General features: G+C 40.1%; 2 protein-coding genes across 2 annotated transcripts; one reads left to right on the top strand and one right to left on the bottom strand.

Moving 5' to 3' along the window:
* Positions 1-1,417: 1,417 nt before the first annotated feature.
* LOC135482069 (ras-related and estrogen-regulated growth inhibitor-like) lies at positions 1,418-15,607 on the bottom strand. Its single transcript, XM_064761902.1, has 4 exons — positions 15,163-15,607; positions 4,772-4,828; positions 3,317-3,390; positions 1,418-2,157 (listed from the first exon to the last, which is right to left on the bottom strand). Exons 1-4 carry the CDS (start codon positions 15,344-15,346, stop codon positions 1,711-1,713), a joined length of 762 nt encoding a protein of 253 aa, XP_064617972.1. The 5' UTR covers positions 15,347-15,607; the 3' UTR covers positions 1,418-1,710.
* A 10,430-nt stretch (positions 15,608-26,037) lies between these two features.
* LOC135461807 (beta-1,3-galactosyltransferase 1-like) lies at positions 26,038-27,524 on the top strand. The gene has a single exon (XM_064739049.1). The coding sequence runs from the start codon at positions 26,246-26,248 to the stop codon at positions 27,374-27,376; it is 1,131 nt and encodes a 376-aa protein (XP_064595119.1). The 5' UTR covers positions 26,038-26,245; the 3' UTR covers positions 27,377-27,524.
* Positions 27,525-27,811: the final 287 nt, after the last annotated feature.

Genomic DNA, 27,811 nt, shown 5'->3' with positions numbered 1-27,811 from the left:
CTATCAACCATACCTGTAGCCCATGTTATATATCAGCTGAAATACATTCAGAAAAAAATAGAAGTAAACTCTGTTGTCAATTTCCTTTGTGTTGTATTCAAAACCGTTTGCATTCGCGATCATATATTATTTTCTTGCAGCTAGTATCAGGTCCCAAGATTACGAACTATTTTACATGAATGTTGAAGTATGAAGTCGTCAAGATGGGGATCTCACTATTCAGAATTACATGTACTGCCTGAGTGTAAGCACTATAGCGCCGGGGAAACGAGGGTTGTCATGTACACCCTTTCGCCGTCTGGATAACAACCTGTTGATTGCCTTCCTTTGTTGTGGAAACCCTTTGCTGTGCAAAATGGACGTTATGGTCAATTCCTCGAAATTACCCTTTCAAAACCTTTTTTTTCACAGACAAGACAACATTCCCATATAAGCCACCTTGTTTAAGTAGAGACGAGAGAAAAACAGGTGGTGGATGGGGATGGAGGGATTTTTGGGCTTATATTTTAAGGCATGTCTAAGTACGCACATGTCGGATATAGCTTACTCATTGAATCTACTGGCGATTTTAGGATGACTCTTGTGGGTTGTACCTGGTCTCGCCAGTTTTGTGGTTTAAGGTGCCTCCGCTGAACGACACGTCTTCACAAGTTGGAAGACGAATAGCCCTTGATCGCCGCGGTTGAGTGTTCGAATCCACCACTCGCTCGCTTTATGACGTGTGGGTAGGTCAGGTACTTGACAAGGAGGTGTCATGGTTTGCAGATACGATACTAAGTCAACCAATCCCGGTGTTGTCGAACACCAAGCTTAGAAGCCATACGTACCGTTTTCATGAGTGGTACCTGCTATAGGGATTGAACAAGGGCCTGCTGGATTTAATTTAATATTTGATAGTGTTTTACGCCGTACTCAAGAATATTTCACTTACGCCATACTCAAGAATATTTCACTTACAGCACGGCGGCCAGCATAATAGTGGGGAGAAACCGGGTAGAATTTGGGGAAAACTCAAGAGCACAGGTTGCTGCCAGACCATAACATGTACGAACTGAGGGAAAGTCTGCATGAGCTGTACTTGAACCAACAGTTATCTAACACTAAGGCCACAGAGACCCCTGCTGGATTTAAGGCACATGCTGTCAATCACTACTGTACATGAGAAAACATTGAAATACATACGAATATATCGTTTTATATATAAATAAGCACTGGAAATATTAACTGGTATTTCATATTCGACAGGCCAGGCATTTCTGAACCACATATAGGCCTAAATTTAAATGTATAAGTATACATAATGTTCAGTTCTGTGCTTCACATGCCGGGCAGTCTTTCAGACAGATGCACGTCAAATAGTTGACGTTCTGTTAGACAGGTGATGTACAGTTTCGTTATATCACATAGATAACAAATAGCTGACTTTCTATGTAGACAGGCATCATATAGCTTCGACCTATCACACATGTGTCAAATAACTAACGTTCTGTCACGGATGTTTGAAACCACTGACTTTCTGCCACATGTATGTCACGTAGCTGACTTTCTATCACACTCGTGTCATTTATCTATCACGTTCTCTCACGTATGGGTCAAATAGTTGACTTTTTGTCACGCGTATGTCAAATAGTTGAGTTTCTGTCACGCATATGTCAAACAGCTGATTTTCTATCACACGTGTCAAATAGTTGACTTTCTGTCACACATGTGTCAAATAGTTGACGTTCTGTCACGCAAGTGTTTTTCCGTGAACATTTTCAGGGACTGTCTGAGGTGCAGTCTGGCCGACACCGCCGGCTTTTGCATGAAGCGTTTCAGTTTTTCTATTTTGCGGTGAATGATTTTGATGTCCCGATACACCATATTGAAAGCGTTCGTGACCGTGTCCATACTCTCACTGGCAGAAGTTTCCAGGAATAGACAGTTCATCTGCTCCGAGAACTGGCCACCTTCCTGTTCGTCTACCACCCGTCTGTGTAACAAATCGCACTTGTTGCCGATAATGGCCACGGGAACCCTGGTATGCTTCCGAACATCTCTTATCTCCTCTAGCAGAGTCTTTACCGCCTCAAAACTAGTCCGGTTAGTGATGTCGTAAACCAAGAGGAACCCATCTCCCCAACGGATCTGTTCCCGCTGGAAATCCTTTTCCCCACTCTGGAATGGTAAACAGAAGCTCCATAGAATCTGGGCGGGGAGTGGGAAGACATGTGATCAAAAGTTAAACAATTGCCCGCGTGATCTTGTATGAGTCTTTCTCCCCTTTTGTTTAGACTGAAAAGGTAATGAAGAATACCAGGGAATCCGTTAGAACACACCCAGTCATATTCTTTTCTGCATTCACTAGGCGGCCTGTGTTTCTTTTATATCCAGTAAACTGTTCACAAGAAACTATAGAAAATTACATCGAGATTAAGCCCTTTTTGTTTAAAAACATTATTTACGCATCGTTTTTGTTTTCCCTTGCTCATGCAGATTATTAAGACGCTATACCTGAGATTTTTGGTAAAAAAAGTCCACATTCGCTAATCCAGTCAAACTTTCTTTATTTACCAAGAACATTTCAGTAAACATCAGACTGGTACCTGTCCTATTTATAGTTATAAAATATGAAAAGGTTGTAATGCGACCCACTTTAAAAATTTTAGGAATTTTATTTCCGATTTTGAATGCAAAGCGAGGCTGATATTTTGTCAAAGTAATTATTTGCGCTATTCTAAAATAATATCAAAAATTGAAATGAAATTGAGATGATGGCTGCTTGGCCAAAAACCTCCGGTACGTAGTTTCTTTTAGGTTATTTCAGCAGATGTTAGTGACTTTCCAGAAACTAACAATACAGAAATTAGTGTAAAATAACATCGAGTTTAACATTCACATGTGTTCTCATATAATAGGCCTACATCAACAAAAAAAAGCTTAAAACCAAGATGGGTCCTCAACATATTTTGTCGAAAACTGAAGTATAAGTTTTTAAGAAAGCCCTAGGCCTATGCTGTCATATGTTACAATGAAATCATTTAGATGTAACACTTAATACACTTGTCACATACGGTAAGTCACTAGTAGCTACACATGGATACAAATAAGGTATCTCCAACGCACCTAGCTGGCATTTCCACATAAAGAGCATGAGAGAATAACAGATAACGGGTTCACATGACTTCCTATTTATCAACAGAACCATATAAACATATAAAATGCATGTACATTTGGGGGAATATCTGATAAGATAATGATGTACAACGCATGCTTCAAAACAAAATGTCATCCATTCATCTATATGTTTTACATGGACGTACCCACAAACACTTACCCGCCATGTTGTATCCATGACGTGCAGAATGACATCTTTACCGTCTATCGTTGTATGATGTGAATAGATAGCCTCTGTGGAAAAAAAGTCGCCATGTCGATTAACCCATAAACCCCGCCAGTTACGATCAATTTTCTGTATTCGTTTTAAATTGTCACGACCTCATAAGGTCAAACTATAGAACTGTATAGGACAAAAAGGTCAAAGTGTTCTAAGAGCAAAGTTTTAAAGGTAAGTTGTAGCTGAACCTAAGCGTTTTCATATGTCTATATACAAGCTGAAATTATATATATCGGGTACATGATGTATGGTAACATGTACATACAATCAAAAAATTATTCTGTTAACTTTAACAGAAAGTTTTTTGTTAGAGTGATACTAGGATGTATTTTGTCAATATAACATAAAACTGTGTCATATTCAACATAATATCCTGTTAGTCTAATACATTCTGTAAGTTGAATGAGATATGTATGTTATATTTAACAGAATAATATACTGCAGTAGCAAAATTACATTCAAACATTATTTTTTTTTTGAGAGAAAAGAGCCAAACATTCGTTCTGTCAAATATCCCACAAATTTCAAAACCTGTCATTGGCTATGAAATATCAGATCCTCGCATAGACGGGCTTCCTTTTGTTTTCTTTAAATATATATAAAGCTAATGATGCACAGAGGACATCTCGCTATCTCGCTACCTTGTTTTACTACCTTGCTTTGCTGCCTCGTTACGCCGCTACCTCGCTTCGCTGCCTCGCTACGTCGTTATCTCGCTTCGCTGCCTCACTACGTCGTTACCTCGTTTCGCTGCCTCGCTACGTCGTTACCTCGTTTCGCTGCCTCGCTACGTGTTATCTCGCTTCGCTACGTCGTTACCTCGCTTCGCTGCCTCGCTACGTCGTTACGTCGCTTCGCTACCTCGCTACCTTGTTTTGCTGCCTCGTTACCTCGTTACCTAGCTTCGCTGCCTCGCTACCTTACCTCGTTACCTAGCGTCGCTACTTCGCTACCCTGCCCTGTATTAGAAAGGTAGCGAGATCTCCTCTATATGCTTCCATGTGCAAATCATTTATTTACTTCATTGGGGTTTTACGATTTATTCGAGAATATTTTTTCTTCTATGAGAACTGTCAAAATTTTGGATCCAGGTGTTCATTTTATAAATTTAATGATGTCACGCAAATGAAATACTTCCAATGTGGCATATTAATGAACCCTTTCCCTTATTTATTCTGGAGATAAAATGTGGTTTGGGAAGGTTTCCCAGTGCCCACATCGGTAACTCATCAGTTACTCGAGCAATCTCCTGAAAAAGCCCCCAAAAAGCCAACCAGAGCTACATTCGAACACGTGATCTCGGGTGATCATAAGGGATGTAAACTGTGTAGAGAACTTGATCAAGGTTAAATAGATGTAACCTAATAATGTACAAGCGCTTAAATGCATACTAACCACTTCTGGAATCATAGTCTCCAATAAAACGTCTTGTCAGGTATCGGACAACCAAAGCTGTGAAGGAAAAAAATATTATAATTTTCATAAAATAATTTTTTTTATTATCATAATAAATTAATTCATTCAATTTTTATTATTTTTTATTTGTATATTACTCCAGATATTTCAATTATGTGGCAGCAGAAAGATATCCAAGTGAAGGAATAATGGCATAGCTCAGCCAAAACCTACGCACCTCGCCAGGCGTATACATGCAAACCAAAGAGGGCTGGATTCGAACGCACAATCCCAACGGTAAAAAAAAGATAAATACATCATAAATGCTGGCCGTATGTGCCTCCATTTACACCCAATACCCAATGTCTATACATACATGTGTGGACAATCGCCTAGGTCTGCAGCATGCCTGTAAACATATATCTTAACTGTTTTATTCCATTTCGTTTATTCTTCTCCACGCCGGTTATCGAACCATTTCTGATAGGAAAATAGCGCAATAAAAGCTTCACTGGAGTGATACAAGTACTTTCTCGGGGCATAACAAACACCATAGAAAATGCAGGATAAGTTGCACTTCTTTCTGCCTGTATCAGAAGCTGCCAGAGCTGTCTCATACTGGTACAGATGTGACTGGTGGAACGTTTCATCAAACTGCATGTCAGATACTAATTTTAAGAACAGATAATAGTATGGTCTATATATCTTTTTAACTAGCAATGTTCTAATATATTTTTTAAAATTTATTCATATACTACATATGTTATTATTTGATTTTGATTGGTATTTCACGCCGTACTCAAGACTATTTCGCTTATACGAATTCGGCCAGCATTATGATGGGATGTATTATTTGAGTAAATTTATGTATACACGTATATTATATAATTGCATAGAACCACTGTAGTATGCTAACTTTTGCCCATATCAATATCGTATGTTCATATACATGTGTATATATATATATATATATATATATATATATATATATATACCAATTCTTGAGTACACTACATTCAAGTGACTCGAATAATAACCTGCGAGCTAAACGTACATTATTATAACAAAGGTTACTGTGATTTAAGATTAATGGTAAGACTTTGTGAGACTCATCTGCTTCATCCCGAGCCATTACACTATCCTGTTACGCCTGACTCTGAGACGGTGACGTAAACACAAACATTACGACCCACGCCTGATACAGAAAATAAACCATCTGGGATGTTGCCAGAACCTTGTAAATCACCATTCAATCAAGTTGTTGACAACCGTTTTTGGGCGAACGCCACGAAACATGCAGACCGTACACACAGGCCCCTAGCTACACAGAGATTTATAGATCAAAAGAGCTTTGTTTTGACGCAGGCGCAATTACGCTTCACATATCGCGATAAGCTGTAAAAAAAAGGTTGTTTTCCCCGTCCGTCACTAGACTGGCTCCAAGCACTTGCCGTGATACGGCACAGAAATCGTTTTCTGAACGCAGAGTTGTTTTGTTATATATAAAGCTGATAAGCAGGCTTTTCGCATATACTGTTGCGGCCACCTACGTAACCTGCATATATATCACAAATAGACGCTGTATAGCCACAGCGAAAAAAACAAACAAACTAGAAACGCAATCATTTCAGGGATAACTAGCCGTGGTGTTTGTATATTAGATTGTATACCGGATTGCTGCGCAAGACTTTCTTACATAAGGCTTGGGAGCCGTTAGATGTGGTTGCAGTCACTTTAAACTGTCAGGAATTGCTGTACAGTAAATAACTCAAGCATCTATTAGAAGCATATGTCAAATGTAAAATGCAGACGTTTACCTCTACAATCTCATGTGCCTGCTTGTGTGATAACAGGATGCCACTGACATTTACAGGATGTTTAAAGTTTGGAAAACAATTAGCATGTACTGAGGTAAAAAGCAAAAATGACCAACGTGTTGTCACAATGAGCGACACATGCGCACTTCAAGAGTGCGGCCAAATAAAGATCAAGAGGACACCATCCTCAGCAAAAAAAGGACAGCAACAACAAAAACGTGAGCAACAAAACAAGAACCACGGAAACAACAAAAAGAATAGCAGCAACCTTCTCCCATATATAGGCCTAGGGCTGCTTGCCGCAACTAAATTTTTGGAAGCTTTACGTTATATTCGACATTATTTTACATATATTTATGACGGCTAGGCGGAGGACTCCGACAGAACATCAGACCTCGCCAGCTACTTGACAAACTACACAAAAGCGAATCCCTGTTCCCAGCAATTCCATTGAATTAATTAATGCTGATGTACGTGGCGTCAGTTTTGGAAACTCTCAATTTTTTCAGCTGAGGTTGACAAAGTAAAACAAAAATCCATAGCACCAGCGTTCGCAAAGCTTGAGTATGAGTTAACACTATAATGCAACGCCATCGACAGGTGGCTTCGTGGCCCTTGCCATTTCAACCTTACCCGCCTTCCACATGGCTCTCTCACAGTTTCCCATCGCTTCTTCCACTTAGATAAGTGACCTTTGCATAAGGTACGACAGGTCTCATCACTCTACTTTCCAAGTCATCGCCATTCATTTACTCCACAATGAACAATTTCAATGTCATAAGACTCTGTTAAATAATAGGACAGATTCCAAAGCACTTCATTCAATCTTCATCCCACATAAAAGGCATATTGTGTCGATTCTCGCATTCACCATATCTTCATATTGGTGGTCAATATGATATGTCTCAAATAATTCCGACGTGTCGTTAAGCCATAATCATTAATTCATATAAATGAAAAACCTAAATACCAGTACCGCTAACTGAATAATTAGTGCCCCCTTAACCTATACTTGATAGAGATAATCGGTCGGCAAGTACAGTGTGTGAGTGCGGGATATTATCTCTCATTATAATTACCATTAAGTCTTCATGCATCTATCATTAGGCTACTAATTGACCGAAACTGCAGCGCAATGTGGGTCAAATCAAGCAGTGCATGGGAATCCCTTGACACACATATCAAACCGAGCAACATCCCTATCTGACAAATGTACATGTATATGCTTATTTAGTGGCGAGGTGGAAACTGATTCAGATGAAATGTTGGGTGTAGTAAAAATTTGCACGGTATCGCAAAGCATACACTCTGACAAAAAGTATGTGAGTTAAAACAAAAGCCACGTCGTTAGTTTGGTGATTGTCTTAAAACTGCGATCATCATGTTATTGACAGTGCATATAAAGGTAAGACACCTTATGTGGATCACAAGCTGGCACGCATGCGCATTTCAAAGATGCACCTCACGATCTTAAACAATAAAGCTCCCACAGTCAACAACTACAGCGCCATAGAGGTGCGAAGAGGTGAGACAAATAATATTACATGCCGCATGAGACGGCATCCACGCCACCCTGTGTGGCTCAACGAACATTAACTCTCTATCTGGCTTCCATTGGTATAGCAAAATGCCTATTTTTGGTCGCTGATATCCTCCAGGGACCTCAAGAGGTGATGTTCATGCAGCGACTAAAAATATGTGTGGGCATATTTTCCGCCCTAAGGGTTGCACCGTTTGGCATTATCTAGTCGGACATAAGTAAATTCGAATGGACAAACGCCGAAAATACACGTATTAGTATACAGAACAGATGCATACATTTTGCCTTCAGCGCGCTGACAGGCCTAATGAGACTGAAACACACAACACCTGCTGTACGCCAAATGTGGCCATCCGTCTAACAGACAAATAAACAACCACTTTTTTGCGGAGACAGAAACAAAAAATTGGCTCAGGGATAGTTCCAGGGTGCAAGTGGTTGCTGCTTGGCAGAATTTATACAGATAAATGGTTATACCAAGGATCACTTTTAAACACGTAAAGAGATCTTTTAAGATCGCTTGCAAACATCAGTATCTTCCCAGAACCGTAGCATCTTTACATAAGGTAGGACAACTTTCAAGTAAACCCCAGTCTTTCAGCTAACTCTCAAGATCGCTTGCCAATATTTTGGAAATGTTGTGGCATCATTTAGCCCTTTCGTGGACTGGAGGTGAACTTGCAAGTGTTGACATGATGGAGATTAGGATGTTTTTGCATCCCTTTGTAAACAAAAAGCATGAAACGCGTTAATATACGGCGCGCATTCAGATGACAGGAAAGAAAGGCAACGTCTGGGAAAACGGTTATGATTATGTTCCATATTTAGCATGCTCTGTGAATGACTCTTTATCTTCTTACTATATGTCAGTCAGCTTATAAAAACACACACTGTCTGATGAAGTCACGCAGTAGGTCTTGTAGTGCAAAAGATGCGCAACTCCAGAATAAATAAGGACATGAAAATGGATCTGTGTATTTTCATTTGAGAAGAAAACTGGAGTTAAAGTATATTTATAAGTGACCTCTAACAGAGTATGAGATTGGCATATAGGCCTATATATACAGTGCTCAACGTGGTGAAGACAAAACTCGGCGATCGCATTTCTCCAGAAACACTCATGTACGTTTATACCTTTCCTTTCAACAATGCACGGTAAAACGTAACACGAACGATAAATGTTTCTCATTTCTTGCACATCAACGGGTACTAGATTTGAACCGATAACATTTAATACGAACAAGGTACGTTTTGAAACAATATCTCATTGTCACGTAATGCAACTGATTGAAACAGTTGTTGACAGGTATCATATTTAAAACTTGAAATGAACAAGATGCCCAAAACACGTGTGAATCACAGCTGCAACATTCTGTCTGTGTTTTCAATGTTACCAATTCAAATATTGCCAAAATTACTTGACGACGTAGACATGCTAGGGATATAAGATGCATCAGAGCAACATCTCTGTCTATAGCCCACGTTAAAAAAAGGGGAAATGAAAAGAGTCCCGTACGTAGACAAGGTCCCTAGACATTTTCTGTAAATAGCTCAGTTAAACCGAAACAAACCATTTGTGCATTCATTACATTCATGCACATGTCATTAAGGACATGTGCATGGACAGAGTTGGAATCCTGTAAAAATCAACAGTACCCATTTTTACACATAGTTTTAAGAATAAATAAACTGGTCTTTTGGTAAAATCTTTAGGGAGCACTTGCAACAAATGTTAACTTCATTAACATGACACTATTAAGAATCTTTCCTCTTCCAACCTCAGGGGCTCTAAGGCCTAAAGCGGGCGCCATTTAAGGTTGATCAGCCATTGGCCTGAAAGGGAAGGTTACGAGATCGTCATAATGTTTCAAACGACTCCCGATCTAGCATGTTTTGAACTTCAATCAAACTTCAGTCTGGACTTAAATCACATGAGATTTGTATTTGCAGGCTGGAAATCACCTCGCTAGTTGGTCCGCATCTTTATTGCAGAATGTTGATCGCGACAGCTTATCCCGGGCAGTCCGGTTTCCTCTATCCATAAATCTGACTATCATCAAATCATTCAAAGAAACAAATAAATAAATAAATGATTAGTCAACTAATTGAGTACTCCATATAAAAGATGTGTTGAAGCCAGCTTGAATGGTGGGTTCCTGACAAGGTTTCGGTAACTCTGGATATAGAGTGAAGTAGTTAATGGTTATTTAGAGCTCGGTAAAACCGGTGCACCTCTTGATTTGCTTGACTGTGATTGAAGACAGATATAGTCTGTGAACAGCAGGGTATGTCTTCTCACTGCCTTAGATAATGCTCTAATGCTCTGGATGACCACAAACCCTTATCACAGATTGTAAACACTAAACTCCACCGTTTACAGACCTGCACTGTTTCAGACACTTTTCTGTATGTGTGTACAAGCGCGTCAGAGAGAAGTGGCAGTTAATGAGCAGGAGAAATAATACAGTAGTGGTAAGCTTTTCACGAGACTTATCAATGACATGCGCCCTTTCTTATCCTCACAGTCGCCTATGGTGAAATTTAAATATATTTATTTATTTGACTGGTGTTTTACGCCGTACTCAAGAATATTTCACTTATACTACGGCGGTCATCATTATGGTGGGTGGAAACCGGGCAGAGCTTGGGGGAACTGTCATCCGCAGGTTGCTGGAAGACCTTCCCACGTACGGCCGGAAAGGAAGCCAGCATGAGTTGGATTTGCACTCATGGATCATTGCTCCGCGCTGGCGTGCTAACTCCCTCAACCACTTAGGTCCCCATTTAAATTTAAGAGAGAAATCTGTGTGTGCATATGTCAGTCCTTCGATTTCCTTCAAAAGCGTTCTTCCGATAAACCTTCAAACTTGCCAGGTAAATTGGTCGTAAAGACTACTCAAGGAAGTGCATTGTCGCATATTCCAAAAGTTTTCCATTGCACGTGCCAACTAGACAATGATGACGTCACAAATGTTTCGCTTCAAAGCATACTGTTTACACTGAGTGGCCATTACGAATTACATCCAGCAGACACTGTATTAGTTCTAACAAATACAGGACCACTAACGCAATTATAGTCACGAGAAATTCTATGGAGGTATAGTCTCTTTAAACGTTTCATATTGAAAGATGGAGCAGATTTTGAAAACGCGCCTAAATTATATTTCAAAAGCAGTTTCGAATTTAAAGCAGCAGTTGTTAGCAGCAAAATTACATTAACTGTAAATACATCCAATATATAGAAAACGTTTAAATGTTGCATATATAGTATATAGAAGCAACGATTTCTTAATCCACAGTGTCTATTCAGTTTGGGAAGAAATACCATGGTTCATTCTATCCACTTAATTGAAATAAGCAAATGGATTGAAAGCCCTATTATCGGTTTAGATTCTTACTAAAATAAGCTGTAGAACATCAATGTAAATGTACGTGCCATGCGCGAACGTCCAGGGTATCTGCCTTTGCTTACAGACCGAGTAAACCGACTTAACAATTAAGTGTCAGTTTATGTTGTAAGTGTTACGTACCCAGGTCACTCGCTCACTGCTGTATCTAACTTGTCAGATGCTGCGCACGCAGATGTTTATTAGCAAGGCAGGTGTTTGGTCTAACATAAAACAGCGGGAAATTTACTTAATGAATTCTGCATCTAGGGATATTCAATGAAATAAAATGTATCCCAGTGTTACTATTGAGTCTACGGCGGGGTTTCGGGCCATTTAGACTAACGTGCACTGAATGCCTGAATGGTCCCAAACCTGCGCGTCTGTCCAGGATGTCATACAGAATAAAGAAAACAACTAAAATAAATTGCCTGCCAAATGTATATATGTGAGTTGCAGTTGTACATCTACCCCGGATGTTTTAACGTACTTCCTGCGATCTACACATAGATTTTGTCTTGTTTTGATAAAGGACTTCTGTGAAAACATGATCTTTAGAACATCAGCGTGTATAGCGTATTCGAAATAACGCTAATTTCATTTAATTATACGGTCGTGGGGATGATATGCATTTCATTTTACTGCCACAAGGTCTCCTAATTTTTGTGATACAACTTCTGAAATATAACAGCCGTCAACTACATGGTCACATAAATAATAGGAAACAACTAACCAATCTACTGTAGAGAATATTAAAATCGTTTTGGTTCAATTTTCTGTGATAAGATTCTTGAATGGAGGCCAACAAACAGGAAGAATAGACTAAGACGTGACATGAACTAGTTTCCAAGTAAAGCAAGCAAATACGAGAAGAAAAATCGTGTGAAAGATGGTATACACTAGACTGCTTCAAACTCTGACCGGAAGCTGTTTCCCTCCGTGAGATTATCTCAGTTTACAAATCCTGATTCATCGCCCTGTTACATTTACAGGAATTCAATAGTATATGCGGCAATATACTTATACAGGATTTTAAATCGGTGCCCTTTCGTACAAAGCAATTAAGGAAAAATTCTTAATGTCTGTATGTAGGAACACCTACATACAGAAGCGTCACCGTATTGCTCGTAACACCAAAATTGATGTACTGAGATGATACGACGCACCTGCTGGTGTTAGGGGAACCTATGTAAGGTTATCCCGGACAGCTGACCACATGTTGTAAGAATTCAAGTGTTTAGATGTAAAACCTGTGCACCCTGTAAATTTCTGTCAGCGCGAAGGAATGTATATGGTGCCACGTGTTGTTTAACTGGAGAATGTGCTCTGCGTCTGGGTAAGGTTTTGGTTACCCCAGGCGAATGGTCAGTCAGTGTAGAGTTTTCTTTTCATCACAGAACCAAATCATTATGTGAGGCTTTATCTTGGAGTTTGGATTTTCAACGGCAGCTTAACATGGTGTTTGGTTCCTCCATATGTTGTGGGAGTCAAAGTTGCAGACTGAACACCTTTGCGTTGAGGTTTAGGTCCAACTATATTTTGCAATCTTTTGCACTATTCCGTTTCCAGTTTGGACGAATATCTTTAATATGGTAATAAGCCAAACGAATACAATGTCGATGGAAGCTTTGAAGTAACAAAGGTCCGAAACAATGTTTGTGTCACGTGAAAATCTGTTGAAACCTCCTTTACAAAAAAAAAAAAACAACCATGCAGAGGCATTTTTGCACATGAAGGAAAGTATTACGTGACAATATTTTCTTCTGATAAGAAGTATGCACAGCAAGTGTTTGTTATAGTCATACATTTTCAACATTAGGTATATCTTTATCATATCTTCATCAATACGTGAATAATTCACATCAGTAACATAATTAAAAGCTATCTAATTAAAGATTAAGCCTATCCATCAGAACCAAGCCTTCTGGTGGATTAGGTGCTTATCATCAGAAAACAAAACAATTGTATGGTATAAATAGATTTGTGTATCCAATGTCTTTGACGAACGTAAGACATTTTTCAAAGATAAGCTTTATAAGGCATTAAGAAGATTTCTTTTGCTTTGCTTGGATGCCATTAGACCATTCAAAGTTCTTCACGGTTTTGCGCTAGATATCCGGTAGTCTGAACTAAGTGACTTTTACACACCGAGGCTACACTTACATTAGTCTGCACCTTTGCGACCTTAAGGCTCATGACCCCAAAGACGTATATTGACCACGTCCGTTCGGAGGCACTGTGTGAATCAGCGGGAGTGAAGATGTTAACTCTACAAGGGTTAAGGCAGCAGTCAAGTAGCACTAGACATGATGCTATCAGCGCTAATCTCGCACTAGTTTTTTGGAAGCGTGTACACCCTTGAGTGAAACTGTCAGTGGTTATTCATTAGCCCATTATTCTTCCTGGCATGCACGAGAAACCATGTTTTTTTCCCTTCCTTCTCCAAACATCCCTATTAGCACTCCGTTATACATACATAGATGTTTGTTTATATGAAGTAATCCATAAATCCTTCCTCAACTTTGCGACTAGCATTTTATTTTTTATACAGATTTACGTTGTTGTGGAAAGCATGGTTAATCGGCGAACAGTATAGCCAGCCTTCTGCTTAAATTGGCAACTAAAGTAAACCGGCACGAGGACGTTTTTCTTATCAGAGCGGGATATAGCTGCACTATTATTGAGGCAGAAGAAAAAAATTATACATGCACGCTTGTCACTCACTGGAATGAAAAACTTCTTATTACGCAATTAGCTTCACGTCTTCTAGAACGTTAAAACAACAAAAGCATACACGCTCACTCTACGTAATCAGACAACAGACATAAAAATTTCCTCTATTTTAAAGCAGCATTTGAGAACGTAGCATTGGAAATGATTAAAATAAATAATAAATACATGCTATAGAGTTATTCGTACTCAGTTATTCTTTCCAGGTAATGCATAATATCTGTTTTAGGTGCATACGTCACTATTTTCAAATCTCTTTCAGTCGAAGGCCTTTCCTACGATTATGATAATACATAATATAGCTCATGAATGATGGTTGATGTACATTGCGATGGTTAATACACGGATCGTGAAATTAAGCCAGGTTTTACTAACGGAAGACACAGATTCTGCTAAATTTTTAAACTAAAGTTAATATGTCCATTTGATCTTCAATTTCTGTCTTTCTTTTTTTTCTGTGGAATTTTAATCTAATCTCCACGTTGGACATCCACAGGCCATTTGTTAATCATGAAGAGCAATCAAAGTCAATAATCACCTAGACATTTCCAAAACAAAAGAAAACACAAGCTCCCAAAGGAATACTTGAGGAATAATAATAAAAAGTAAATAAAGGTTGCTACATAAATGAGATGGGTAGTTCTCAACGAGGATAAGGAAGATAGTCTAAACTCTAAGCATGACATCCAATTCAGATTTCAACTCTTACTCGAAACCCATTTAGGTCGAACACAGACATAGGTACATGTATCTCAGTCAATTGCAACTGTTTATAAGAGCACCATGTTTTATGTAATAAACCGCAATGCCCGTTTTAAGCCGAATTAGACACAAAAGTGAACAGGAACACATAGGGATAAACTGAAAAAAGTTTCCTGTTGATGCTTTTTTCTTTTTAAACGGTTGCAGTTTTCCTACCTGATTTTCCAACACCATTCGCTCCCATAACAACAATCCTGAACTCTCTCTTCGTAGAAATTCCATTGTTTATGCTTTCCATTTCTTCCAATTCATCCTCGTCCGAGTTGAAGACGCAGCATCGACTTCCAGTACACGGAGAGCCAGAGCCGTGCTGTTGCATTAACCGGTTATACAGTGGCATTGGGGGTAGGGAGGAAACCCTGCTGGGAGGGTGACCTTAGCAAGGGCGAGGTAATGTGGGAATGGGCAAGAATCCTAAACTCACAGACTTCAACTTAAGGAAAACAGGGTGAGCGTCAGACGCGCCGAGACGTCAACGGTACTACATAACAATGGTTAAAACACCACTTGCAAAAGCCACTCAGACAAGCCTGACGATGAAGTATGAGTGAGCTTCCCGCTCGGTACTCGGTACAAAGCGTGCGTCACAAAATCGCTCTACTCCTTCAGCGCACAGCTAGCTTCCTCGACTAATAGGCTTTCCACTACGTGCAACTATTAAACTGCTCGTTAGCGAATCACAGCGAATGATGGAAATGTAAACAATCTGGAGGCCAAAAAAAAAAGAAAACTGCGTTTATACATCAATAGGACACACACCCTCCCGGAAATGACAAAAGAGCATATATAGGTCTAAAGCAATATCACTGTGTGTCTGGAACGGAGGATATGCTAGTTATGTGTTGGATGACGTCGAAATGGACATCGTTTAAAGAGCACATACGAAGAGAAAAAATACACAGTATGTGGATTGACATTTAAAAATCTCCCCAAGTACGATGATAACTTATCACGACTTAATTAAACAAATGATTATAGGTCAGTTGTAGGACGGTCGATGACCTCAACAGTGTTTCTAATCCAAGTTCCGACCAAAAAATAACTAAAAGCAAAAACAAAAATAAGAACTAATACGTTGGCTAAGCTAAGCGGAGCATTTTCAGTATTAAGCTATTCTGAGTTGAATTGTTAATTGGTCTGTTTGATTTGGCAGATATATAGCGTTAAGTTTACGGTTGATCTAGGCCATTCAGTGTTGCGTATGTGGGCCAGTAGGCGATTCGATGGCGATTCGATTCTAGCGCTCCCTGGGGTCAGATGGTGTCAACTTCAGAGTCGTGTGAAAGACCATTAGAAGTAATGTATATTCCGTAAGTTTGGTTGCTCTTGACCATTTAGTGTTGTCAGTGTGGACCAGTAGACTATTCCACGGAGATTTGATTGTAGCGTCCCCTGGAGTCGAACGGTGTCAACTTTGAAGTTAGGTAAAAGAGAGTCACACTGTGTAAGTTTGGTTGTTCTTGACCATTTAGTGTTGTCGGTGTGGACCAGTAGACTATTCCACGGAGATTGTAGCGTCCCCTGGAGTCGAACGGTGTCAACTTTGAAGTTAGGTAAAAGAGAGTCACACTGTGTAAGTTTGGTTGCTCTTGACCATTTTCTATTGTGTATGTGGGCCAGTAGGCGATTTGACGGCGAGTCGATTGAAGTGCCCCCTATAGTTAGATGTTGTCAACTTTGGTGCCAGGGGAAAGATGATCAAAAGAGATGTACATGGTGTAAAATTGGTCATTGCATATTTCAAAGGATAAGAGATATTTGAATGTTAAAGTTTGAAAAAGTAACGACTGGTCTACTACGTACCGCAAATCACGGAGTAACTTTTTCTGATCTTATGAAGGATATTGTCCTGGAGGCTAGGCGTCAGCTTTTTAATGAGGTATTTGGCAACACTGGAACTGTGTGTCTTGTTCGGGGTGTATTTTAATGAGGTCACCGTACAAAGACACCGCCAGTCTATACACAAAACCACAAACAGTCACAGATTGTTCAAAGCTAACATCGTAAAGTGCATGGTTTCTAGTGCTTAATCTATTATTGTACTCTTCATTGATTCAAGTGACTATTTTCATTTGAAGTCCACTTATGTCTTCTGAAAACACATTCCCTTGTATACTCATCCTTATATTTCTGAGGTCAGCTATGTTTTGATAATTTTCTCATGCAACGCCCTGGAGACTTCAAACTCGGAGTGAAACAAGAACTCTTCAAGTAATGTTTTCGTAATACTTGTCATCTTTGGGCTTGAACCATCAGAATGATAGCAAGTATGTGGAAGCCCACAACTGAACAAAAACGGCTGTAGCTTTGCCAAAAACGAACCAAATGAAAAAAATAAAAACATCGAATATCTATGAATTGTCTCTGTGAAGCCATTCACAAAGTTTCAATTCAGAACAACTAAACATTTTGAAAAAAAGTCTGGAACACTGTAACAGCCTGCAAGAAGAGAAAAGAACCTTAATTTCGTTAAAAATTTTAAAAAAAACAGTGCTAAACTCGAACTTAATCTATAAATTGTTATGAAAATCCACATATGAAGTTTCAATCCATTATAACAACCCCTATTGAAACAGAATGTCCATAAAACGGTTAAATTTCAAAAACAGAACAAAAGTGGCCACAGTTTTGTCTAAAATGAACAAAATGACCCGAGTTTCGAGCGTGATCTGTAACTCGTCATAGTAAAAACATGTATGCCAAGTTTTAATAACGACCAGCGGTTATGAAATACAAGTTAGCAAAACTGTTTTGTCACGGACTGACGAACTCCTTGATTAAGGACTGCGTCTTGATCTACCGAAGCACATTGAACCTGAGATAAAAAGGGTGACACAACATCCCTGTAACTGCAGCACGCTCTCATACAAAGCGTATACCATGAGCATACCAGACAGTGCGGTTTCTTCTTAATCAAGCTAAGAAACCAGAAGCAACATTTTTACTGCTACACCGGACATGTAATTTGGACGATCTATCCAAAAGGCCATCCCATGCAGGGATTTAGAATGGAGAGCTTCGTTTAGTCGTAAACTTGTCGACAACTTTAAGAACGCTACTTGCCCTATACATGCAGGTAATTACATAGTGTCTAGCCGTGCACTGTATAACGAATAATGACAGGTATTTCACATATAGATCGCGTTACGGGGAAGTCGTTGATATTATATCGGAAGTCGTAAAATATCCGATTCGGAGTTCGTTAAACTGGAACTCATTGCGTTGCTTATCTCATCACGTGTGTTTCGTATCCACTCTTATAATGAGCTCATCTGGCAAGACGCATGTAGGACTGAAGATCAAAGACATTAGCCTCCTTAAATCAGCAGTTAACATTTCCTCACCTGTTCCCCAAGGGGGTTGGTGCCCAGATATGTGGTTATTACAGGCTACCATCTGGTGGAAGGGGGAACCTCGTCAAAAGCTTAACTAGCTCACGCTATTAGAAATATTCTGTGATTCTTAGACTGAAGATACATGAAGTGGTGCTTATAGGCCTATAGGCACGTGGTATTTTAGGGGTATGTAAGTGTTATCGTACTAACAGTACTACACATCATCAGCGTTGAATTCCAATGAATGTTGAAACTGTCTGTTACCATCTTGATGTGCCGCTCTATACGCTCACTTTACATCGCCTGCACCACTAGACAACCTTGACCTTTGGAGACGGTGCAACGCACGTAGGCTTCTTTAGGTTTTATAGCTCACCACTTGTGTCCTCGCGCGGAACTATTTATGTAGCATTCAATCTTAAATGTGTTTCCGGTGCTGGTTAGAATCATGTTGTACATATTTTAGCTAAAGAGAATGTCTACAGCATAATTAGAAACAAAGTTTGAGACAGAGTGTTTTCTAGAATCATTTTCTCCCTCATCACCGTGACCCTGGTGTCCTTGGTGCTGTTCAAGATTTCTGTATAAAATTTGCTATTGGTGGCAGTGATGTAAAGCGAACGCAGCGAGCAAAAGGGTTTAAAGTCACTTTGTGAAAAGGAGACTTGATTATTCAAGAACTGGAGCTGCACGTTCAGAAAGTACAACGTGAGGAAATGTATAACGCCTTGATCCCTCTTCGAGATTTTTTGGAGACAAAAATATGTGGAGCTTAGGGCAAAGGGTGTAGCTCTCCACGGGAGGAAATGACTCCTTCGTTATCTTGGAACTGTGCGTAAAATTATGTCAACTCGTGTTAAATAATGTGTGGGTAAGGACTAATCCTCGAGTTAGTGTTTTAAGTGTTCCACTTACAAAGTGTTATGGGAAGTCTTTCTAGCACGTACACGACCCATGTAACTGTTGACGCACGACAGATGTACCAATGGCGTATCTGCAATATAGGGGGCTTACGTCAAAACTAGAACTTTGATGGATCTTTGAGTGGATGATAAAGTGAGAAAATAACAATGAGATATCACCCCTCAGAGGAGGTACGATAACATGAATGTTTGTGTGCTTGCTTATAGAATATAACGTCGCTTTCAAGATTATTTTGGTCATTTAATTAGGCCTTCGGTATCACATTTTAGGAGGATAGACATATGTGACCGCTAGCTGTGTCCAGCTTGTGGCCCGATCGATATATGGCTCAGTTTGTAACTGTGTCGGTGGCTATAATGAGGAAACGTTTCAAACGTTTTTGCTCGTTGGAACTTCCAAGCCCTTAAACCTATAGGGTCTAGGAATCAGGTAGATTTCTTTCGACCTGTAGGTAACGAATTCATTAAAAAGATTATTGTGATGTAGTGCTGTATATTAAATTACGGAATTACAGAATTGCTGGGTAAAATCGTGCCATCGTTTCGTGCCATTTTCCCATCGCTACGTACAATCGCCCCATCTGTACATGTCATCGTACTATGGCTTCGGGCCATCTCTCCATTGCAACGCCATCGCTCCTTCGCTACGTGCCATCGTCCCATCGTTTCATCCAATTGCTCCCTCAATTCGTACCATCGTCCCATCGCTTCGTGAAAACGGAAACCGGGCAGAGCCCGGGGGAAACCCACGACCATCCACAGGTTGCTGACAGAACTTCCCACGTACGACCGGAGAGGAAGCCAGCATGAGCTGGACTTGAACTCACCGCGAACGCATTGGTGAGAGGCTCCTGGGTCATTACGCTGCGCTAGCGCGCTAACGGACTGAGCCACGGAGGCCCCTTAAAGATATATAAAGCTATTGGTGTATAAACGCCAAAAGGTGTTAATTTTGACTCACAAGACGGCAGACTGGCTTATTGTTGAGAAAAACTAGTTGAGGGTTTGGGCAACCATAACAAACTTCCTGACAAAATGTTAAACGAACCAGCAAACCGGTCATCTCATTCAAATTTCCATATGAACTTTAGATTCCTCAATGAGCGAGTGTCATTTTCACGACTTGATACCACTTCAAGTTTACAGTTAAAGATAAATTTAGACAAGACATTTCTTGTCCCAGATCTCGTGCTGGTGATCAAAGCGGAGATTTACCACGAGTGAAATATACTGCAGCTTTGTGAGAGGAGTTACTGATAGCATATAGCCCGTGGGAGTAATCGTTTATGATTGCCATAGTTCGTGACAGGGTATAGCAGTAAATTATCTGGTAGTTTCGAATGTCTAGGAAAGTGGCCAATTGCCTAACACAGACTGATGTTACACAGATGTCAGCAAGAAAAACAGTTGAACATGTAGATTACCTGAAGTTCAAGTCATGTCAGATCAGCCTAACATGTACTCTGTATAGTTATTCCCAGACTCCAGAAATTTACTGCATGTTACTGCAGTTTTTATTGCATGTAGTTAATATACTCCCTTAGAAGTTACTATTGTGGATTCGCTCTGAACTGTTGCAATCAGCTGATCTGTGTTGCAAATTACCTAAGTGTGGGTTTCTAGACCATGTGGCAATTTGTTGATAAGAGCAGTGTAAATGTACCCTAGGATATGAGGGACACCAAACATCTGTGCTAATAATGTAAAACACTACGGCATGAAGAGTAAAACCTGTGCAGTGGCAACAGTGTAATAATTAGCCTGGTAACACGTATTACCGAAATCCCACCGCTTGTCAGTTTACCTCAGTTAGGGTTTATTCTAAATGTTTACGCTTTAAAAAATAGTAACGTGCATGTTCCCTAGCACCATGGCTTAAACAGAACTAAGTAAGAAAAATGCAGTGATAACAGTTGCAAATTATTAAGCGTCACAGGTGTATCAGGCAAACAGAAATATGGCCGTGTTATTTGTGCCCCAGTATCCTGATATTTCAGGAAGCCCTGCTGGGTACAACCCAAAGTGTGTCATACGGCACATATAGTAACATGGCACGCATTTTTATTTAGTGAGTTGTCATGTTCTTTGTGCCTTTCATCACTCACTAAAATCATATGCCGTAACCAACATTGATAATTGAATTTTCATGCCAAATGTGCCGCAGTAATCCAAAAATAGGTTGTTGACAGCAAACTGAAACACTGTACCAGTGCCCTACAATATACATAATTACATTCCGTAGATAGTGTTATAGTGCCGTCATCAGTATAACCTTAGTGGAGTGCAAAAGTACATTTCCTGTCAAAGTAACCTACCTGACATGCAACAGGCCACGGATAAGCTATATAACCTCCCCACTGTCCAAAGTAACCTACATGGCCTGTCAACTATCTCAAGTGAGCTATACTGGGTCATTCAACTGTCAAAGTAACACACATTACTTTCGATAGTTGGTAGGTCAAGTAGGTTATTAACTGTCTAAAGTAACCTACATGGTCAGTCAACTGTACAAAATGACCTACATAATCTGTCAACTGTTCAAAGTAACCTACATGAGCTGTCAACTGTCAAAGAAACCTACATGACCTGTCAACTGTCAAAGAAACCTACATTATCTGTTAACTGCCAAAGGAACCTACATGACCTGTCAACTGTCCAAAGGGACCTACATGACATATCAACTGTCCAAGGAACCTATATGGGCTATCAACTGTCCAAAGGAACCTATATGGCCTATCAGCTGTCAAAGTATCGTACATGGCTTGTCAAGTGTGAAATTATCCTAGATGACTTGCTAACAGCCAAAGCATCCCGCATGACCTGCCAATTGCAAAAGTATAACCTAAATGGCCATAAAGCTGTCATTTCAACTGTCAAAAGAACCTATATGGCCTTTCAACGGCCAAACTATCCCACATGACCTGCAAACTGTCCAAAGTAACCTACGTCACCTGTCAACTGTCTAAAGGAAGCAATATGGGCTATCAACTGTCAAAGTATCCTACACGACTTGTCAACTGTCAAAGTATCCCACATGACCTTCCAACTGCCAAAGTACCTCACATGACCTGTCAATTGCAAAAAGTATCCCACATGACCTGCTAACTGCCAACGTATCTCACATGACCTGCCCACTGCCAAGGTATCTCACATGACCTGCCAACTGCAAAGGTATCTCACATAACCTGCCCATTGCAAAGGTATATCACATGACCTGCCCACTGCAAAGGTATCTCACATGACCTGCCCACTGCAAAGGTATCTCACATGACCTGCCCACTGCCAAGGTACGGGCGGACGCACACTCACAGTGATAATATCCCTCCATCAAAGGGATATTATCCAATCAAATAAATAAATAAATCAAAGGTGACCGAGGTTTAAAAAGCTCAATTGCCGCGTCAGACGGAACAAATGCTCAGGGGTGATAGCTATAAGGTGACAACAACTGGATCGGGACCGGTAGATCAAGGATCAATCCTTGATCGAGTCACACCTAAGACTTTAAAAGAGGAAGTTGTAACTTCCTCGCTTGGCGTTCAGCATGAAGGGGATGGTGCAACGACTGGTTGACCCGTATCAGTATAATGGCTCGGGCGGGGCGGCTTACTTCGGTAAGTCGTCTCAGTGAAGCAGCACTAAATAAAAGAGCGGTGGAAATCCGTCCTGCAACAAGGAGGCACATTACACGTACATGCACCCTAATGATTCCTTCGTCGTCATATGACTGAAAAATTGTTGAGTACGACGTTAAACCCCAAGCACGCACGCACGCACACAACTGGATCAATATGTACAAGCCAATATATTTGGTTCCATCAGGAGATAAAAGAACTTAATTCTTATTTTTTTCGCTAAACTGCATTTACCTGGTAATTATGATTTTGCAATGAACATCAAGAAAGAAAAAAGTAGCTGATACTATGATCGATATGAAAGTCAGACCCCATGATATATGTATAATAGGGGATTTTTCTTCCTTGGATGTTTTATGTTACACTGTCACCAACCTGTGATGCGGAGTTGTGCCCCTTAGATCGGCGTTGGTTCACATTTATATCTGAAAGTGTAACATCATGATAACCAGTTTGAAATGACTCATGGTATTTACATATTTATTTATTTAGTTAGTTAGTTATTCATTTATATGGAGGAAATCAGACAGACTGCGTCAAAGAAGAAGAACAACAAAAAAAACCCCATTTATACTACCAGACCATCACAGTGAGGGATGTTTTCACAAACCGTGTGTGCTTGGTCAAAGAAAATGTCTACCCTCCCACAGCTATACGAAAAATTTAAAAGTGAAATGACCTAAATTTGTCAGCATAAAAAGCCCGTCTTATTCAAGTAAGCTATATATACTTTTATTTTCATCTGTGCGCTCAGTCATGTATAGATTTCTTTAAAAATATATTCCAAGGCTCTGCGAGTATTGTGCACTTCTCGTATGTTTGTATTTAAATGCAAAGCGGGTTACTTTTTCACTGAGAGTTGGAATATGTGTTTACCACACAGGCATTTTTATATATCCATGCCATCGTGTAAACAGTTTTACACTGATACAGTTTGCTCTAATAGACGACACGAGATGTGGTTGTGAAAAATGACGTCTGGCCTTCAGCACATTGCGCCTGGTTGACACGTCACACCCCCAACGCCAAACGAATCGACGGGAAAATGACGACAGGCTTCTAAAAAGGTAATTAATTCATTTCGTACTTGGTTTTTGTCATCATTAAGCTTATTAGAATATTTCCTTTGAGCGAAGATTTAAAGGCGGAGACAGCACGGGATACATTATCGCACCTCGCCTATTTCCCATGTTACCTTTACCCACGCAGGCATTGTCATAGGACCCATAATGTTGTATGCAATATATGCCAGTAATGCTGAATATTTATTTGTCTACTAGATCGTTGATTAACGCAATATTCTTGAACATTTTCCAATCATACGATGGTGGTAAGCTTATGACTGGAGGAAACAACCGGGGGTAAACAGCCGGCGTTTGGCAAGTTACTAACGAACTCACCCTTGCACGTGTGACGTACAGATATGCACATCGCAGTGATGGTCAGGCCGTCTGTCAAAAAAGGTATGACACTGTCCGGGTTTGATCTCAGGTCTCAAGACTTCGAGTCGAACGCTCTTACCATAAGGCTACCAAAGCGTTGAGTTCAATGTGTATGCTATGATTGGTGATAGTCAGTGACCCAAGCCCGACGCTGGGACTGAACCCACACCTGTGTCCAAGTAGTCAGAATGGTACTGCCTTTCTTCTCTAAACTAATTCAAACTTAAACTGTACAGCTTGTAGTTTACTCCTGCCTTTGTGATGACGATTTGTAGGCTAACTGACATTACGTAGTACAAGAGAGTTGTCTGCTTCGCTTGGGCCCGAGTCGCCATTGCGCGGGAAATGTTAGCTCACTGAAACACAACCAACCCGGACCCACGTATCCACGCCCTCGCCCGCACCCACTGCGATGCCCACCCTCATTCTCGCCTTTCTTTAATCTATATGATAAATCGGTTAATTGATAAATGTTCTCTCTATCCACCCCACGGGCATCTGTCATCTGTACAAATATAGAATACGGACAAGCTGACGTACAGTAGTGCAGCTGAAATACCTTTGTGTATATGTAGACAGCGTGCATGTCAATCCATTGCATGTACTGTCAGCTTTCGAGGTATCGTTTGGCAGGTACTTGATATTGGCCCACGACAGAAAACAAATACATGTACATCAGGTGAACTAAGGAACCGGTATAGCTTATGACTACGTGTCATTGTTAGGTTACGCTATTCCCTTCTGTTCGTATAGCCATTTTCTGATCAAAGTTAAGGACAGTTTTCATTTAAAATGTTCATGCATGTTTAATACCAAATAGGGTTGACCTATTACATATCTTTATCAAATGGCAAAGGACGGAATTCGCTTATTGCTTGTCTATCCCGTGATCCCGTCTGATACAGATGATTCTGGAACACAAGGTATGCGATTAATGTAAAGCAACTTTGTTTTAGTATTCAGTTTGTTCACTGTGAATATTAAAATACGTGTGGCTTTTGAGTCAATGCAAGGTATTTATTTATTTATTTATTTATTTTAATTTACTTTTTAATATGGCATTGGTTTACTTTAAGGAATCCCGACGCGTATAGGTGTTTATTTTGGCGACATTTTAGCTCGTGCTATATATTTCCCCAGCTTGGGAATGTCTGCTGTAAGTATCTATATAAGCTTCTTCAATCTCCGCGTACAAGCTACTCAGCGTGAGACGTTTGAGAACAATGCTGTTAAGAACTGGAATACAACTCCTTAGATGAGACATATGAATGATAAATTAGTTCTCAATTAATGAACGCAAAGTAGCCCTTGGCAGCTTTACGTTTGGCAGTAAGTTCACGGTTTAACGTGTCAAAACATGTACCGCACAGTTTTAAGCAGACAGTTAAAGTATTTACTCAGCGGTTCTCTTGATCACGTGGTGGATATGATACAGTTTAGGTTGCATGAGTGTTCTCTGAAAGTTGTCATACTTCACTCCTAGGTCAATGGGATATTTTAGAATTTTTATCTTTTATATTTCCCAGGTATAGGTATTTCAGCTTGTCTAATTGCTCATTTATCCCTCGGTATTAAAACCACTCGATTGGTTCAGGACCACTTTAACACGTATATGTGTGATATCTCTTTGTTTTAAACAAGTATGTCTAACGATGATAATATCGAAATTCTATATTTTCAGATTTTAACCCAAACACCCATATGCACATGATTTCAAGCGGACTCCAATTGTGTTTTACTGGACTTTTGGCAAAGGCAGTTGGTTCAAAGCGGACTACGAATGGTTCAAGTCTTCAGACGATTAGGTTCCGTCTCTAAAGCTGGCGTTGGATCAGGGGAAACAGGTCAAATTTAAGACTTGCTGTCTTTTCTTAAACTCATCCTCACCCGTGGGAAGTTTCGAGATGGCTCGCTTCAAGCCAAAGACACTGCTCGCCCTCGGAGTTATGTGCTGTGCAGTTATTTATTTATCCCTTGGTGTAGTAAATCATTATCTACATTTCACGGATATTGTGGATCATCAGGCAAAGCAACTTAAAATATTATCATCCATAGAAAACATTACAAAGCAAATCGCTGTTAGAAACGTGACTTCAAAGGCAGTATCAACAATGGGAAAATCGTCACTGTTTACTTCTAAGTACCTCTTGAACAATCCATTCATGTGCTCTTCCGAAAAGAACCTTACCTTTATTGTGATCATACACACGGCCATTGAGAACTTCAACAAGCGACTCGGTATTCGCCAAACTTGGGCAAATCCAGTGCATTATAAAACCTTTACAATGAGGACAGTGTTCTTTGTTGGCAGACCGAAAGACAAGGCACTACAGAGTTTCCTTCAGTCAGAAAGTGAGCAACACAATGATCTAGTCCAAGGAAACTTTTTGGACACGTACCGGAACATCACTTACAAGGCGGTCATGGCGTTCCAGTGGATATACGAGTTCTGCAGTCATGCGCAGATTGTCCTTAAGGCCGACGACGATATGTTCGTGAACATGTTCAAGCTCGTGCAATGGCGTCTGCCTGTATTGCGGCGCCAGCCGCGCCAAATGATGTGCGAGGTGGTAAGAAAGGGGCGCATCCGACGAAAGAAAGGCGACAAATGGGCGATACTGCCGGGAGAGCTGTCCGGACGGACGGCGTACCCTACGTACTGCCGAGGATATCTTGTCCTCATCACGCCAGACTTGATAAAACTGGTGTTAAACAAAGTTTCATCCACTCCGTTTTTCTGGATAGACGATGTGTATTTGTATGGACTCGTGCCAGAGTTTCTGAATATCACATGGCGCAACATCGTCCCGCTAGTCCCGGAAAGTACCGAAAACTGTTGGCAGGCATACAGTGATGGGAAGAATAGACCTTACCTGTTCCCTGATGGCTGTCTGAATATACCGAGCAGTGAACATATGGTTAATGTGTGGCTTACCGTTCTGATAAATCTGCCAGGGTCCAGTCGTCATCTCTTAACGGAGCACACTTTGCCATCATGGCTGTTTAAACCGTTCAGTAACACTGGACCACTTTAGTGCTCATGACCACAGTTCACATCATGGATAACTGGCCTCGTGATCACGAAGCTGTCTTAGATTTAACTCAGAGATTTAACTTTACAACATTTTAATGCACTAAAATTGTAACTTGTAACCAAATTAATTTTTGTTTTACATTTGAACTCAAACGATAATCTTTAACGAATTCTTAAACGAATGAATGATTATGAAATGATACTTGAAACTATAACATGTAAAGGTACAAAAAATGCTCTTAACTTTCTTCATGTGCAAAGATGCAAAAAGTTTATGGGCAGTCAAAGTATATAAAATATACCTCCAAAATAATTGTTTAAAATTCCTTTTCATCAGCAATGTTGTAGCGATATTGTGGTGAGAATTTTGTCGTGAAATTCTGAGTTCAAAAGTTAATACCACAAACCATACACAGCCTGGCCTAAGTGTGAGACA

Source organism: Liolophura sinensis, chromosome 1 (genome assembly GCF_032854445.1).
Source record: "Liolophura sinensis isolate JHLJ2023 chromosome 1, CUHK_Ljap_v2, whole genome shotgun sequence".
Taxonomy (NCBI): Eukaryota; Metazoa; Mollusca; class Polyplacophora; order Chitonida; family Chitonidae; genus Liolophura; species Liolophura sinensis.
Note: the sequence above shows the minus strand (reverse complement) of the source record. Positions and strands in the feature narration are given on the sequence as shown.

Excerpts from the sequence above, each read along its gene's own strand:
- LOC135482069 (XM_064761902.1), bottom strand. The coding sequence starts at position 15,346 with ATGCCACTGTATAACCGGTTAATGCAACAGCACGGCTCTGGCTCTCCG. Across the intron at positions 4,829-15,162 it reads GAATGGTGTTGGAAAATCAG|CTTTGGTTGTCCGATACCTG; the intron begins GTAGGAAAACTG and ends TTTCCTTCACAG. Across the intron at positions 3,391-4,771 it reads AGACTATGATTCCAGAAGTG|AGGCTATCTATTCACATCAT; the intron begins GTTAGTATGCAT and ends TTTTTTCCACAG.
- LOC135461807 (XM_064739049.1), top strand. The coding sequence starts at position 26,246 with ATGGCTCGCTTCAAGCCAAAGACACTGCTCGCCCTCGGAGTTATGTGC.